This window comes from Podarcis cretensis (genome assembly GCF_951804945.1).
Source record: "Podarcis cretensis genome assembly, chromosome: 4".
In the NCBI taxonomy this organism is placed as follows: domain Eukaryota; kingdom Metazoa; phylum Chordata; class Lepidosauria; order Squamata; family Lacertidae; genus Podarcis; species Podarcis cretensis.
Window position 1 is genome coordinate 68892797 of NC_137173.1, and position 17874 is coordinate 68910670.

Consider the following 17874-nt stretch of genomic DNA (forward strand, 5'->3'; position numbering starts at 1 on the left):
TAAACTGGTACATCATTTTGTATGTCTGTGTAGTCATCACATGAAAAGTATACATTACCTGCTTCACGGTTTCCACTATTTTTCTTGCAGGCCATGTTAAATATTGAACGCCTGGAATCAACTAAAAGCCTATAATATCCAGCGGTTAAACAGGCAAGATTCATGGCATCTGACGATTCCATTAGCAAAGTGATTGGCTAAGGGAAAGGGGGGAAAAGCACAGCAAAGTCAAGGCTATAATCTCTGGTGGGGTGCCAGATTTAGAGCACAAATTGGTTTGTATGTTTTTTAAAAAAAGAAAAATAGTAAGAAAATATTCTAGATGGAATTAAATTGATAGTATGATCCTAGCCAAGCTTAACCACAAGCAATTTCCACTAAGTTGAATGGGATTTCCATGAATTTGAGAGAGGCATCCTTATATGTCAGACCCACCCCTGCTACACACTCTGTGTTTTCCAGGCACAACATATCTTGTGATCTTGACATCCATGTCTTATAACATCATAATAACAGCAGTAGAAGGTGAAAAGACTTAAAAGGTGTTCCAGAATGGACACTTGAAATTTGAATGTTCATTTTTTTAGGTGGAACTGCCAATTGAGGCAACTGAGATCTGTTTTCTTAAGCCCCCACCCCCCAATTATTGGTCCAGGACCATTGTGGACTGCGTTTTCTTCTGTCCCAGTTCTCAGGGGATAAGCTGTAGAGATAAACCGAGACAAATTCAGGCCATGCATCAATTCCTTTAATTAAGAATCTCACACCTAACAGCCCTATAACTGTATATGGGACTGGATGCTTTTAGAAATCTACTACAGTTCAGTATTTTGCTAACAATTGGCTCTGTGCCATTCCCACAATGGTAGAGCATGTAAAATATTAGCTCATATGAAAAACACATTTTCTGCTCGCTTTTGGTCAAAAAGTTTCACTTCTAAACAGTCATTCATTTTACGCTGAATGACAAGTTTTGGTATAAAGCCACTCAGAGCTGTCTTGGGGGGAAAATAGCACAAGTTAACAAAATATTCTTAGTTTGGTGGTTTAGAAAGAGCAAGGCTGCATTTTATTTTTCAATGTTTGAAAAAGGTTTGTTGATATTTATTTTTCTGAGGAGATGTGCCGAGGTTAATGTTTCCCAAATGCTTTCAAAATCCATTGGAGCATTATGCAAATAAACTGTTGCTGGTCACTTCTTTCACAAAAGAAGTACTGAGACTGAAAATAAACATTAAAAAGCAGAGGAAAAACATTTATTCTTCAAAATAATAATTGTAATTATGGTACTTCTAATCAGAGAATAAAGTTCAAGCTCAGCTTGTTTACAACTACATAGTGAGCTTTGACAGTAACTAAGATTATTATTCCAAGGTACGACAAGAAAATGAAAAGAAAGGCTAATTGAACTAGACCTGATGCTGAATTTGATGGATCACCAAATTTAAAGGGATAATTGAACTCTCCTTTTTTATTCTTACGATGCAGAGCTGAGAGTCTTACTGAAACAATTGTGACATTCAACTTACTTTTACATCTAGCACATGAAGCTCAACTCGAACAATAGTTTCATCTTCTGTAAACATCTCAATTCTGTTCACGTGGCTGAAATCTGCCAGCAGAGCTACCAGATTTGTTTTGGTGTTTATTACGTGGCTGATACCATATCGTGGCCCCACTAACAGTGTCACCTCGGAACGTTTTTCACCCTGCTGCAACACAGGAAGCAAAAAGAGAAGGGGTTTTCACAAAGCAAGGAAATGCATGTGGATTTAAATCAGTATACCTCCACTTAAATCAACATTATGCATCAAATCCACATTATCTAACTTAACCAGCTAAGTTGTGGATCCTCACAGAAAATAATTTTACAAGATTTTCATCAGTGTATATACTTGGTACTAAGGGATGAAAAATCTATTTTAAAAGTACCTGATTGAAATGAGCCTGCTGGAAGCTGTACTAAAGCTATTGCATGATTTGGCTCAATATTACTTGTGAAGCAAATTATTAATTGTCTCATTAATTAGCCACTTGCAGAATACTCAGCAAACATTAAAAAATGATGGTGAGGGAAAGCCTACCAATAACGTTGCTTTGAATACACGGCCCCCATAAAGCCGTAGATCACTGAGGAACTTGAGATAGTGTACCTTGGCTTGCAGAGCAGAAAGCTGAAGATAAAGAGAGAAAACAATCAAATGACCATAGGAGTTAGGCGCAATGGTGACTATAATTCACTATAATTTTATTACACACCCCAGGCAAGCTGTTAATAAGGACTTCTCAAAGCCCATAGGTAAGCCATTCTTTAGAGAACTTCCTAAGGGCAGAAATTACTTTTAGATCTTGAAATTAGAAGTCTTATTTCATCCAGTCAGATGTAGTTCAAACCATATCGGCAGCAGTGCTTGAGAACTAGAAATGATCTAGTGCAAGACAGATCTGAATGACTCATTGAAGGATTTCGGAGGTAGAACACAGCATTCCATATAGTCAGAACTAGCCCCTTTGTGAAAAGTTTTAGAGTAGCAATATACCAGATTTTTAAAACCATGTGGTGGCAACAATTCCCCAAATGTCTACTGATTAATCCCTCTGTGAGTATGTCTCATTGCTACATGTGTTATGTGGACTGGATGAAGCTCAGAGCTACCGTACTTTACCATGTATAAGACTAGGTTTTTTAAACTAAAAAAAAAAAGAAAAGGTTTTTTAAACTCAAAAATAAGGTTTAAAAACTGGGGGTGTCTTATACACGGGGAGTGGGTATGGGTGACGGGTGATTGTTTGCAGCTGCGAGCTGCAGATTGTCATTGGTGATTTGTATTGGCTGTAGGAAATGGGTGTGTGATTGGTTGCTGCATCAAGAGCTGCTGAGGATTGGCTGCTGCTGTGGCAATTGCACTTGCTATTTACTTTTGCTGTTGGTGACTGGGCAGATGCTTGTAGCAGACGCAAGCAATTGCAAGCGTCGGGTTAGTGATTTACTGCATTCCGCCCCACAAAAATTGGAGGTCCCCCAAAACAGGGGTATCTTATACACAGAAAAGTACGGTACTTTAAAAAAAAAAAAGGTTATCCACAGTTAAAAAGAAAAGCCTGATACTATTCCACCTTCAGCTCCTGCAATCCACTCAAACTGAGGCTTGAACTGCAGCAGCTACAGCAACATCCAACCCGAGGAAACTGAGGTATAGTTGCGTTTCGCCTCTCCTCTGACGCTTCCACAGATCCTTCTAACCACCTCATAACTTTCTGCCAGCACCACAGTAATAAAGTGGAAGGGACTGTTCACACGGGCCTTAAGATGCCATACAACCATATCCTTTAATGTGGGACCTTTTCTCCCAATACTATTGGAATATCTCAGTGCAGAATGAGATGCCTCTACCCAGCAGAATGAAGTCTTAAGACACTTTTTCAGTAGCCTTAGGTACCTTTTAAATAGCACCATCCCTAGGTGCTGTTGTAATGTTTAAAAGTCTTCAGATTGTGTAGACAGGGCCATTAGCACCCCACTGAGGAAAGACTGTGGGTCTTTAAAATTATAGCAGCAGCGTGAGGTGAAACCACAGAAAGGTGCCTTTCACCACATGAAACCTGCAGCTTTCTAGCTGTAGTTGGAGTCCAACTCCTATCAGCCCTGGTGAGGAATTATGAAAGTTGAAGTCCAACAACATCTGGTGGGCCACAGATTCCTCCATCCCCGATTGAGAAGTTCCTTGACTGATGAAGGAACTGATAACGGACAGTCACATGCTGGCTACTGGTGTGATTTACAAATGAGGCATAATCAAGTGATTTCCCCACTCCTCAGAAGCCAGAATAAGCAGACTGGCAAGAAGGGCAAGTCTGAGGGGGGGGGGGTGCTCTCTGCTCCCATCATGATATTATGTTTTGCCCACAGGAATATCAAGATGGTGGTAGGTGCCACATCTGCTTCACATGGTGTCTGCCTTTTCAATGCCAGGTTGAGCACTGGTGCCTACCCCCACTACTGCCCACTTTCTCTCTATCCGTTGGTAATCTTACCAGAGGAGCAGCAGGTAGTAGTGGGAAATGGCAGGGATCGGGTGCATTATTCACCCAACACTTAGACTAAGTGGCTACAGGTGCCATCTTTATTTTAGACCTGAAGGTGCATCTCCACCCCCATCGCTCACTGAGGTCCAGCTTCGAAGGCCTTCTGGTAGTTCCCTCACTGCAAGAAGTGAAGTTACAGGGAGCCAGGCAGAGGGCCTTCTCGGAAGTGGCACCCGCACCGTGGAATACCCTCCCATGTCAAGGAGATAAGCAACTATATGACTTTTAGAAGACGTCTGAAGGTAGCCCTGTATAGGGAAGCTTTTAATGTTTGATGTTTATTGTGTTTTTATATTCTGTTGGAAGCCACCTAGAGTGGCTGGGGCAACCCAGTCAGATGGGTGGCATAGAAATAATAACAATAACAATGATTACTGCTGCTGCTGCTACTATTTTCCCTTCCCCATCCTCTGGGTGCCCATGTAGCAGAGGCATTCTGGGAAAATGAAAATGGCAGTAGTTCCTTGCATCTTCATCAAATGCATCACTTCACAGCACAAGGTTATGTGCTGCCCCAGCAAATGTCAGTAGCCAGCATCAGCCCTCTATGCTAGCTGCTGACTCTGGGCCCTGATCATAAGAATTAAATTAACATGTGTGTGTGTTTTTAAAAACCCCTGTGTTCTAATTTCCCCCCCATATTTTGCCAAACTGGATGTTCAAAGTGGTCCAAAAATATATGACATGATCTAGTCTAACTGATGCATTTTAAAGCCTAATAATTTCAGGAGGAGAGAGCTAAGTATGTACTTAAGTCTCACATGGCAATTGAATTAATGGAACTTAAAATTGCTTCCGTTCAGCTGAACAGTGTCTTAAAAGTATGAATAAAATTTCAAATGTATCCAATGTGATGTGCATCTCAAGGAGCCATGCCCATTAATGCCAAAGGCAGATCAATGGACCGGGATATTTCACTCACAGAAATGAATGTATGGCATGGTGAAGAAGATGTGTGGCCATGGAAGACTCCTAGGGTAACACAGTTCGGAACAGAGAAAGCAATTTCCCAGCAATTGTGTTATGAAACATAGAAGCAAAATGAATACAGGTAGAAGGAAACTGTCATGCCCCTGTGGTTAACTAGCAATTTCCTACCATTTTCAAGATAAAATAATGGTTTTGCTAAACTAATTCCTTTTAATTGTTCTTGAAAAAATGGCAATAAGCAGTGCGCATTGTACAGGCTAGCAATCTCTGAAAAATACATTGGCCACTTATTTCTCTGAAGGATGGGATGGAAAATCTCTCCGTCAGATGCAGTCCTCCTGATTATGAAAATCTATTTCTATTAAGATGCAAATGCATTACCTTTTTACCCGGAGGAACTAGGTTTTGATTTGCTTTGACAAGGTGCGAAAGTGCTTTCTTTATGTTCTTTTCTTTCATGCTTTGCAGTACAGCAGATGGGAGGAAAGTCTCCAGGCCCCATTCTTTTCTGCAATACAAGGCACAACTTTAATTCCACAGTCCTCTGACAATTACCTCTTCTAAAAGGTATCCCACAAGGTTGAGGAAGCATGGAGAAACCAACTGGGGGCAAACACAAGTTGCTCACCTGCACCCAGCAGACGCTATTATCACATAGAAAAGTACTGTAAAAGAATTTCAAACGCTAGAAAAATGAATAAAAGGTCATTTTGAGAAGTGGCTTTTGTTCTAAAGCCACAAAGCATGATTGTGTGTTGGAATATGTGATGGAAACAAATTGCTGATTCACATGTTCAGTCTTCAGCATGACCCAAACTGAAGGGGCTGCAGATAACAGCTCCCTAAGCCATTCAGAAAGTTTGCTTGCGATTGCAACCCTCACACTGGGGATTTTGATGATCTGGATAATCCATGTGGGAAGCTTCTCATGCAACTGGCTTACCCTTGCACAGTTCCATTTCAAGTGGCCATAGCGGCTGCCATGGGCCCACCAAGCCTAAGGTGTGCCCCATTTAAATGCTTTAGTCATGGACACTGAACTGCAGCTATTAATCCTTGCTTAGAAATCCTGGTTGGGCTACTTGTTTAGGCCAATAGGACTATGAGCAAGGATTCATTTGGAACAGTATACGTATTAACATAAATTACATGACAGCTTGTGTGATTAGAGATGCTGCAGGAACCCAACAGAGTCAATTTCCAGTGTAGATATTATAGTCTGGATATTATAGTTCCACCAGTGTGGAAGTGTATCCCAGACTCTCCCTTCTGCCCAGTTCTCTCATTCTCTCTGATTTAATTTCCATTAAGGGTTTGATAACTTATTGGCAGCTGGATACATATCGTTTTGCACAAGCTTAGAGATTTGTGTTCTTAGTTTGCAGAGTGACAGGATCAATATTCCCAAACCTGGTTCCCTTAAGGTATTTTGGAGTGTAAATCTCATCAGGTTGGAGAAGGCAGGGCAATAAAAAAAAAGTGTGGATAAGCCCCAAATCTACAATTCTTTGATAACTTAGGAAGTTATGGAATGCTATACCCCAAACCATATGCTTCAGGAGCTCCTCTTCCAGGGAGGTTTTTCAGTGGCCATAGTATGGGATGCCATTTTTTTCCAGGCAAGCAGCTATCCATTTGTTTGTTCCTAAAGGCTAGTCACTGTTTTATTGTGGCAATGGTTTGATATAAAATAGTTCTGACACTAGGCACAGGAGACTTTTAAAGTATTGCTGCCATCTCAAGAGTGCCATTTTAAGGGTCAGTCAGCACACTACCCCAACCACATGGAGGCTAGCTAAAATAAGTTCTGTCTGGCCACTTTTCTATGCTGTTGGTGTGACATTATTGAAGGAACCCAGGTTCCTCCATCTGAGCTGGATGGCAGAAGCTTCAGAACTGGCAAGTGGAAGCACTTCTTCACACAGCAGATAGTAAAACTCTGGAGTTTGCCACTCCCAAGGTGCAATGGCCACCACATTAGATGGTGACACATTAGATTAGTCACAATAGCCTTGCGGATCAGAAGTACCATGCTTCTGAAAACCAGTTGCTGAGGAAGAAGAAGAAGAGTTTGGATTTGATATCCTGCTTTATCACTACCCTAAGGAGTCTCAAAGCAGCTAACATTCTCCTTTCCCTTCCTCCCCCACAACAAACACTCTGTGAGGTGAGTGGGGCTGAGAGACTTCAGAGAAGTGTGACTGGCCCAAGGTCACCCAGCAGCTGCATGTGGAGGAGCGGAGACGCGAACCCGGTTCCCGAGATCGCAAGACTACCGCTCTTAACCACTACACCAAAGCAGGAAAAGGGTATTGCACTCAGGTTTTGCTTGCCATAGGTTTCTGGTTTGCCACTGTGGAGAGCAAGACGCTGGACATGAAAATCTCATGGATATATCTAAGGCATCACAGCAGCTATTTTGTCAATGGCACCCCCAGCATTCCCACAAAATTAAAAATGTTTCCACTGGTCCAAAAAGGATGGAAACCCCTGATTTACTGTATGACTCAAAATAGGATGAATCTTACCTTATTCATCTGATCTATGATTATATAAATAAGCCGGCTGCTGGACATACAAACATGATGCTTCCGCTATGTTAGCTGTTGAGGCTTCCGCCTTATCACAGCATTTAGTCATAACCATCAAGGGGAGCCCTATTTTATACACTAGACCACACCACTGAGTGTTTTGCTAAAAGAAATATTGAAAGGCATGGTGCGGGGGGGGGGGATAATCACACACTGGCCCCTTTTTTCAGTATTAACAGATTAGTTTGATGAAAACAGTTGCCTAGCTGTTATCCAGGCTGCGCATGAGGTGTGTGCATATTTAATGTGTAGCTGCTGTATGTAACAGAGGTCAGATCCCTGTAACTCAGCATTGTTGTTTGACTCGTGAGAGACCTTTTGAGTAGAAGGCAATGGTGTCATTTCAACTGCAGATATAAATTACGGTAAACAGTAAAAAAGAAGCAGTGCTAGTGGAGAACTAGTAGTATGATAAGACATACTGACTTAGCAACTGTCCCAAAGTTTAACTTTAAGGTTCTTAGGAGGGTTTTGCTGAAAAATTAGCAGCACAATCCTAACATGTCTACTCAGAAGTAAGTCCTATAAGTAGCAATGGGGTTTACTCCCACTTAAGTGGGGTTAGGACTGTAACCTAAGGCTGCAATCATAGCCCCACTAACCTAAGGCTGCAATCATAGCCCCACTAACCTGGGAGTGAGCCCCAATGAATTCAATAGGACTTACCTCTGAGAGGAGATGGTTAGGATTGTGCTGATACTGAAAGTATCAAATTTTACTTGGCATTTGCAGTTGTTCCATTTCCATCACAAATTCAGCTTGCACATCAACAGATCACATAAATGGTAACCACAGATATTACAAGGTTTGCATTCTATACTTACTCAATGTATTTGAGAGAGATTTTCTGCGTGTGCTTCGTGGTCACGGTTGCAATATACATTTGCAACGCAGCCAGTCTCAGTGCAATATCATACTTGAGCTCAGGTCCAAACCTCTCTTGAACCACATCGTTACAACTCTGTCAAATAACCAGCAGAGGGAGAATCAAGCTCAAAAATCTCTGATTTTGAACATAAACACCGCATTATGACTAATTCTTCTTTAAAAGGCAAGCTTAAAATTAACAAGAACTGTGACTGCCAGATGAGCCATCCATAAATCCTTGAAGATCACAGAATGAGAAATGGCCAGGAAGACACATGAAAATGTTGATATGTAACATGGAGCTTCTTAAGTGGGAGTGAGCAGAAAATCACCCCGTATACTTTCCATGGCATGGACAGAGAACATCAGCTGTTCTAACTGGTGTGCTGGGTATGACAGGTCAGAATCTAGTCCTGTTCAAGGACTAGGAGCAAGGAATCTAATTCTCTTTATTATCCTTTCTCCATCCAAAGTGGTGTTCCTTAGCCAATTCATGGTGAGTGAAAGGGCAGGTGACCAATCTACCACTTGGCTTCAGCAAATTAATATGCTACAAGGTGCTAACACTGTAGCTCCTCACACACGAAAAGGCCTAAGAGTTTGCACAACCTCTTTTGGCAGAACCAGGAAGAAGGAGCACAATAGATAGGTTCAGGAATGCAGATTATAGGATGAGCGTACATGCCAAATAATGAAAAAACGCACACTGGCATCCTCTTACAAGAGCTTTTGTTTGGCTGAGGAGCTCACTGCAAATCAGCAGCTGCTTTGCATGTGGAAGGTTCAGTCCCTGGCATCTCGACATGGGGCTGGGAATGGCTCTTGGAGAGTCGCTTACATCAGTTTAGACAAGACTGAGCTTGATGGACCAGTTGTCTGACTTGGTATAAAGCTGTTTCCTATGATCCTCACTGAATGGTTGTCAAAAGGATGAGGTGGGCCCCATGCTGCCCTAGGCTCCTTGTAGGAAGGGTTGAATAACAGATAAAAATAGTCAGCAAGGAAACCTAGGCAGTTTCATCCATGCCTGTTATTTCAAGAAGATCAGTGATCGTGGAAACTAGAGGTGGTTAACCTGTGGTCCCCCCAGATGCTACTGGATTCCAGCTCCTATCAGCCCCAGGCAGCATAGCCAATTGCCAGAGGAACCACTTAAAGGGGGAACCGCTGCACACACAGCTTTGTGAGCCTGTGAATCAATCCAGCAGGCAACTTCAGTGGTGGGTGGGAGAACTGAAGCCTGCTTTCTGCAAGCACTGGCTCTCTTGTTCAGCTGATTTAGCAGGCTTTGGTTTTCCTGCCCATCAGCTGGGGTTGGGGAACCAAAACCTGCTTTCCCGTGCGAATGCACCATTGCCCGTGCACTTTAAGGCTCCCAATTGTGCATGGGCAGCAACAACTCCACCTGCACACTGGTCGGCCAGTTGGTGTCGAAGAAGGATAAGAATTTCTTTTTGTACGCTACTACGGCAGCAAGGATTCTTCTAGCAAAGTATTGGAAGATACAAGAGCTACCCACGCTGGAGGAATGGCAGGCGAAAGTGATTGACTTTATGGGACTGGCAGAAATGACCGGCAGAATCCGCGACCAAGAGAAAGAGACTGTGGAAGAAGATTGGAAGAAATTTAAGATGTATCTTAAGAATTATTATAAAACTGAGGAGTGTTAAAATGCTGAGGGAAAAGAAGACGTAGAATTGCAGCGATAATTGGGTTTAAATTTTATGGTGGAATAGAAAAAGAGGATGAATTTATATTTAATTGGGCAAGAAAGGTTGCTGAATAAGGGTACTAAATTAAGGATGCAAAAAGGGGAAGGTATGGGGAAGTCCGGGAAAAGAGGGTTATGGAAATAAGGCTAAGAAAATATGAGTTGTTTGTTTGTTTGTTTTTATGTTGTTTTTTGTTTTTGTTAAAAAATTGGAAATCAATAAAAATCTTTATAAAAAAAAACTCCACCTGCACACACTGATGTGACATGAGATGTTGACTGTGGAGCTGGGGGGCATGGTTTGGAGAAAATGGCCTAGTGGGATGAATTTGAACCACTAGCAAGAGGCCAGGTTTGGCCCACCCCGATCTAAACCGTTGTGCCGTTTTCCTGCTATTCCCATCATAAACAAAATGTTGTTTTCTATTTCTTTTCTCTGCTCACATGTCACATGCCTTTAAAAACCTTCTCTTAAGGAAGCCCAAATTGCCCTGATTTATAGTAAACCCATCCAACTCACCTGTACATACAGATATTCAAAGGCAACCGCATCCCTTCGTAAAAGGTCAATGGGATCCTTTGGGACAAAACTAATTCTGAAGAGACATCTCATCTTATGGGAGCTTGGCCTCTGGGTCACCTGGAACAACAAAATGCATGTGTGGAATTCCTGACATTGCATCCTATTTTGCATAACACACAAACCTTGAGATGACTAGAGGGAAATTCTAACAATGGGTATTATTATTATTATTATTATTATTATTATTATTATTATTAATTTCCCTCTCCCCCTTCATTTTTTTTATTTTTACAAATGGTAAGCCAAAGCAGCTTACAAAATAGTACAAATATTAAAACTAGTATAAAACCAAAACAAAATGAAAACCCAAAAACACTGGCAGGGAGCCATCACAGAAAAGGCTCGTTATCATACCACCACCACCACCCCGTGCCTCCTTTGGAGGAGGCATATGAAGGGATAATCCTCATCAGGACGAATGGTCTTTTAACCAAAGGGCAAGTTATTATCGCTCTGTTAATTCTAACAGAATGGGGTCTTAACAGTTATCATAAGGAGGCTATGTAGTATGAAGAAAGAAAGAAAGGAACCAAAATCAGTTTACTTTGATTTCAGAAAAGGAGGAATCCTAAATTATTATCATCTCTTACACACACACACACACACACACACACTCCATACGCATCAATGGAAAATACTAGTATTTCTCTTAGTTCTGAAACATCCCAGACATCTTATGCAGTGTTCCATCATTGCACAACCTACCCAGGACAGACTTTCAGAAACCAGCACTCCCCACCCAGATTGCTAAACACCAATAAAGCACAATGAAAATCTAGGTACTCATAGTCCTATTTCTTCCCATAGTCCTTCTCCCTGACGTATCTGCTGAATGCCTCCGCCTGTTAGCATGTGCCATTTTGACCTACGTTTACGCTGCTCCTGACCCATCAGGGTCTCCACCATAATCTCTGGAGACTGGCACACTGACTTATATGGTACACAGGCCATTTCCCACACTTTCCAAATTAAACAAAAGGCTCTATGGAGTAGCCAGAAATTTATCAGGAAATCATCTCACAGAGAAAATACAATCAAAAGACAAACTTGGTGTATTATGAAGCAGAAAATCTTAGCTAATAAGCTATTTATTCACAGAAATATTATACTGCAGTGTGTAATACTTGCTTGCTAATATCAACATTGGACAGCAGTTTGATTCAATCGTAAGATTTTTCCTTAGTTCAATCGGTTTTTGGCTAAGCCCTGTTATACCCAATCGAGAGATTGCATTAAATGCAAGCGTCAGTCAGAAAAGGCATTGTGACCCACCCATCCAATTACAGTGTTTCCATTTCCTAGTAAACAGTAAGAAAACAAGGTGGATGAGCATTAAAACAAACCACCACTTGGACTAATATAAAGAGCTGGAAATCAAGGATATAAAAGGGAGAAACTGAGGTTGACTATTGATAGCTTAATCATTGTTGAACTCCCAGGTTTATGCAATGTAGATCTAAAATATTGGGACTGTATACAGTAGGCTTCCCCAACCTGGTATCTTACAGACCAGAAGCCCCATCATCCCTAATCATTGGCAATGCTGGTTGGGGTTGATAAGAACTGTACTCTAAAAGACCAACTAAGTTAGTTCTTGGTATGAGCTTTCGTGTGCATGCACACTTCTTCAGATACACTCATACCAAGAACTAACTTATACTTAGCTCATACCAAGAACTAACTTAGTTGGTCTTTAAGGTGCTACTGGAAGGATTTTTTTTATTTTGTACTCTAAAACATCTGGAGGGCATCAGGTTGCAGAAGGCAGCAATAGAGTAACACAACCCAGAAACCTACCTATATATTTAACAATAGTAATTGGGTAGGGGAAATGGCCACCACTATGCACCCTTCCCCATGCATTTCTTGTATGTAATTCTGTCTCCTGTCTCTTGTGGTCTCCATTTCGCTCGATAAATGGGACAAGATGGTGAGTGATGTGACAAAGGGAAAGAAATAAAGCAGGGGATGCTGTATGGGCAGTTTCCTGAGGCGCCTGTATTGTTAAAAGGCACCAGTGAAGGCCTAACAAACAACTCCACATGACATTAATAGCGTTGCTTGGAGCAAGTAATTTTAAAAATAGGCATGGGGTCCAATTTTGATTGGGACTGCAATGCACAGGGAGGGATGGGTTAAACCAGCTGCAATGCCACAGTGCAATTAAAAAAAGCTCCATTTGGCACCATCACTAATTTTGTCATGAATTTAAAATGCTAGGTTGGTCTTATGAAAATGAATGTTTATTTGGATTGCCATATGTTTTTAAATAAATTGGTATTAGAAAGTTTGTGGTAATGATGTACTGATATATATTTTTTATGTTGTGCTGCTGTTATATTATGGGCTGCTTTGGACATTTTTATGAGGAAAAGTGGCTTATGAATTATTATTATTATTATTATTAATGGCACAGAAGGAAATCACCACAAGATCAATTTATCATTTTTTAAAAAAAATCCCCTGATATCACAGTGACACAATTAATGCAGAGGACCTACTGTCTAGGTGGCAAATAAGCAATCTGAGAGCCAATGTTTGTGCTTAAATCTCTCCTATTGAAGCCAATAGGAGATAAAGATGCTTAACTTTGGCTGAATTGTGCCCAGCTTTGTTTGCTTTGATTGACAGGAAATTGGCAGCATTGTTCTTCAGCCTTTTTTTCTCTTCAGTGCCCATAATACAGTCTCCTAATTCATAATACAGTCCTCTGCTTTCCTTGCTCTAACAAGCTACTTCCCAATCATCAAAAGGCAGGCAGGCAAGCACACAAAGGAAGAAGCTATTGGTGAGCTTTTGAAAGGTCTTTCCAAAACAAATAACAAAGAAAATAACAATTGATTCCAGTGACAGCAGAATTAGGCCAGAACCAACAGCTTCTAAGAATCCCACACTGCTGTTTCCACAATGAGCTTAATCTTCCTTAATGATCTAATAAATGAAGTCACCCAACAGTGTTTTCTGCATCACCATTTATCACCACAGAAGTGGATGGATTATGGCATTACTGAAACAATCAGGGAACAGGTTTCGTTCGAGCAGGCTTGAGGAAACATACTCAGTGTGATTTGGAGATATATATATATATATATATATATATATATGTAAAACGAGGAAGACGGAGGGGGGGTAGCTCAGAGATCAGGCAGGAGATACAGGCAGGGGTTTTTAATTATCTGCTTAATGCTACTCTTCTGCAGCACAACACACAAAAGGGAAGGAAGGAGATCCCACACAATACATCACCTATATTACTGACCAGAGCACACACATAGAGCCCCACCCCTGGGATACTAGCTGGATGGGGACGGAAAGGCTCCTTTTCCAAGCCGCCAAGGGCAGGGGGAAGAACATGCAACAAGGGCAGCCATAGACACACACTGTCACCAGAAACCAGGAGATAGATTGGGCCCCAACAGAGGCAAAGGAACAACCTTTTTTGCATGATGAGGGTGGGAGCAGAGAGTCCTGCCAGGAGCTAGAGTTGCAGAGCTCCCAAGAGTTAAATACACACTGCAGACTTCACAGAGCAGTTCCCTAACCACTTTAGCTACAGCAGCAGGACACAAGTTCCTGCTTATAGCGCCATCTTTGATTTAAGTCTAGTTCGTTGCATTATAACTAAACACATTTATATGCTAACAGTAGTTATCTGACACTGCTCTAGAAATAATAACAATACTATATTCCAGAAACTTTATTTCAGGATCCACAACGCTTCATCGTTGCATGCTTAGTTGCATTATTGCACAAACCTGAGTAAGAGTCTCTTGTTCGTGTAGCAAGAGAAGTTTGGTTCCAGACCCATCAGTCTTCTGCTCCAGCATCAGGGAAAAGTGTTCAATACACTTAATTGAGAGCTTCTCTTGAAGCGTTAAGATGACATCCTTCAAAAGAGAACAGATTGAAAACAACCACCCAGAAGAAAAGAAACGGATAGAATGGGGACCTTGTTTTCTCTCACTCTGAAATGTAATTTCTCAGTCCAAAGGGGTAGGAGTCTGTGGGCCAGACCTGGAGTTGCTCAGCTGCCAATCACATGATGTCCCACTGATGTCCTCTGCAAGGCACTTTGAAGTCCCAAGGTCAGGACTTCAAAGCACCTTGCAAGGCATTGCTAAAAGGTTTTCAAGAATCCCCTGCTAAAATGATGGTTAACAACCCCCAGCTCTCTAAGCAGGAGATTCAGATACACACTCTTTCCGAATTTGGCTGAGAACTGCCTGCAAAAAGTGAGGGCTTTCACCTTGCTTTAGCTGAAGTCCACTTTATGGCATTTCCCCATATACTTTCCCTCCACTTCAGTAATAAGCAATGATGCTGTCATAAAAAAAAAATGATTTCTCTCCCCTCCCTCTTCTTTTTAAAAGACATTTTTTTCATCAGTAACATTCTTGTTATCTTCCCACTGCTAAACATCTGAGTGGATATTTTTGAACAAGCTTTGTATCAATCTCTATCTTCTGTTATTACATCTAAAATGACGATTAAATGTTGGTTTGCCTAAATGCAGTTCTGATTTCATTCAAAACTGACCACCCATCTGTACAGATCCGCGTTATTTTCAATTTATCTCTGAAGAATATATATAGGTTAACCTTGCCACTTGACAAAAAATTTGGTGAGTTCAGTATTAGAAATGGATACCTAGTAAACTGAACATAAGAATTCTGGTTCACAAAATCATTATTGATGCTAGGGAGATAAATAAATTATTGAAGCAGTTAAATAGTTCCAAAGATTTTTGAAATATATGACTGAGATGCATCACAGATGCATCACAGACATATTGATGGCACTTCATCGCAAGTTCACTTATTTTTGCTAAACATTTATTTTTAGATCAGAAATTAGGCAAAAATGTGCACACTGAGTATATAACTAAGGGAAACTGACTGTAGAAAGGACAACACATTACTGCAAATGTTCGAGAGGTTAGGAAAGCTATCAGTAGGGAACCAGAGCGAAGTCTCTATTCTCAGAAAAATAAATAAGTCACAGTGTTGATTGAAGTGTATTATATAATCTGCATTTATCAACATGCTTAAGTTGTGCTAATGCATTATGGGTCAGAGTTGGATAAAGGCTTTGCTTTCCTCAGATAGGAAGGCACTGCCCATCAACAGAAGGCCTTTGATCAAAGTGCCGGGGACTGTGGCAGGGTTAGCCCACCCATGAGGCAAGTTCAGGCAACCGCCTTAGGAGGCAGGATCCAGCCTCTGAGGAATGCATCACCTGCTGCTGCCGCCTCTGCCATGGTGGCAGCGACTGCTACGGCATGCACCTTGGGAGGCCAGATGTGCCTCCTCCTTGGCAGCCCTACCCCAATACCGCCTCTATTGTGGCTCCTCACAAATAAGAGGCACTGCTGGTCTCCTCCCACTCAGGAAATGGCATGGGCTGCTCGCTGGGGTCTCCTGGGGTCTGTACCTGCCCGGCATGATTTAGAACAGGCCCATTTCCCTCTGCGCCGGTCTTTGATTCCCAAGAAGGTGTCATTTTGTGGTTTGCCTCAGGTGCCAAAATATCTTGGGCCAGGCCTGGACAGTAGGCTGCTACTTTTGTTGACTTTCTCCTCCTACTGCATCCCAAATGCTGCCTCCCGCACTGTTCCAGAAGATCACTAAAGCCAGAGTAGCTTCCGGCTCCCATTAGTACCATTCCCATTGTGAATTTATTTCACAATATCCCTTATTCGTTTAGCCTGTGGTCTACTTACTAGTAATACAATTCACTGCTGGCATAACCCTAACATACCTATTTCTCATCTTATTGACTCATATTTGTTGCAAGTTATTCAATTAGCAATCAATATCTTAATTTCAGCTGGCACAGCATGCTGACTTCTGGCAGCATATCATGACTTCTTAGTGAGGTCCATGTAATTTTAATTAAGTTGCAGTAATTAAAGCCGTCACCCCTATTTTTGAATCACTAGCGCCACATTAGAGTTTATGAGCATAAAATTCATTTAAATCCACAAAATTCGTCACAAGGAAGCCTTATAGTACAGGCTTGAATCCTGCATACAAAAATGTTATTGTAAGGCTTGCTGGAACTTTATTCATTTATTTTTTGCAGTTTAAGATGCAATGTATGTTGAAGATTCTGAGCAGCGAGCCTACCTTTATTGAAGTGCTGCAATCAAACCGAAAAGATTTGGTCTGCCCATTTTCAAGATACACTTTCAGAACGTTTGGCATGAAAAGAAGTGAATTATCTTTAACAGTTTCCTGTCAGAGAGTCAAAACAATGAACACGATCAGAGCTCCCATATAACAAGGCTTTAAATTAGCCTAGAACTCCGATTCAGGGGAAGGAACCACACAAGCTGACTGACACTTGAAATCATGGACTCTGGATCCCCCCTAAGCAAAATGAATTACTATATTTACCACTAATATTGAGTCATTTTCTGGTGGCCTTCACATGGAGGGATGGTGCTCAAGTTGTCCTTAAGCCACTGATGTTACAATCCTGGTACTTATTACCAGCGCTGAACTGCCCATGAGGCTGACTGAAGCAAGTGCCTTGGGTGGCGGAATCCCATGGGGCTGTGACCCTGCAGGTGTGCCCCTGCCACCACTTGGGCCATGCAGTTGTGGCTTCCAGCAAGATCTCATAAGAGTTCCACAAGATCTAGCTGGAAGCAGCTGCCCCGCGACCCTGGAAAGTGACGCTTTGGCGGGGAGCACCTTCTTGTTTCACCTCAGTTGACGAAACGGGATGGGCTGCCCTGCTCATTACTCATTAGTCAAAAAAGAGTTAGAGAAAAAGATGGGCTCAGCTTTGATACAATATATTGCCAAATTATTGTCAGCAGCCTGGTCTCCTTCCCCAGCAGTACCTTTTATGCAATATGGCGCAGCATGAATACCCTTTTTGTGCATTGGGGGGAAGGAGTGATTGCAAATCCATCTGCTGCTTGCATGTTGTTCTTCCATTGTGCACCTCCCAGGGTTTATTTGTTTTATTGCCCACAGATTGAATTCTGATCTGAATGGGTCACTGGTGTGACCCAGGGTGGCAATTATTATACCCCTCTTCTTTTATAAAATTACAAATAGAAATGTGCAACTGAGAGGCCATGTTGCAGGGATTAGTTT

At 41.6% G+C, this 17874-nt stretch overlaps 1 protein-coding gene across 4 annotated transcripts in view; it reads right to left on the reverse strand.

Moving 5' to 3' along the window:
• The window catches only part of FRMPD4 (FERM and PDZ domain containing 4), a 205406-nt gene that overhangs the window by 7768 nt on the left and 179764 nt on the right, over positions 1 to 17874 (reverse strand). For all 4 annotated transcript variants that reach the window (XM_079972396.1, XM_079972397.1, XM_079972398.1 and 1 more), the window contains exons 7-14: positions 16894 to 17001; positions 14524 to 14655; positions 10706 to 10825; positions 8432 to 8568; positions 5398 to 5524; positions 2085 to 2174; positions 1530 to 1712; positions 59 to 197 (exon numbers count right to left, since the gene is read on the reverse strand). In XM_079972396.1, coding sequence (XP_079828522.1) covers positions 59 to 197; positions 1530 to 1712; positions 2085 to 2174; positions 5398 to 5524; positions 8432 to 8568; positions 10706 to 10825; positions 14524 to 14655; positions 16894 to 17001 — 1036 coding nt within the window. The remainder of the gene's footprint in view (positions 1 to 58; positions 198 to 1529; positions 1713 to 2084; positions 2175 to 5397; positions 5525 to 8431; positions 8569 to 10705; positions 10826 to 14523; positions 14656 to 16893; positions 17002 to 17874) is intronic.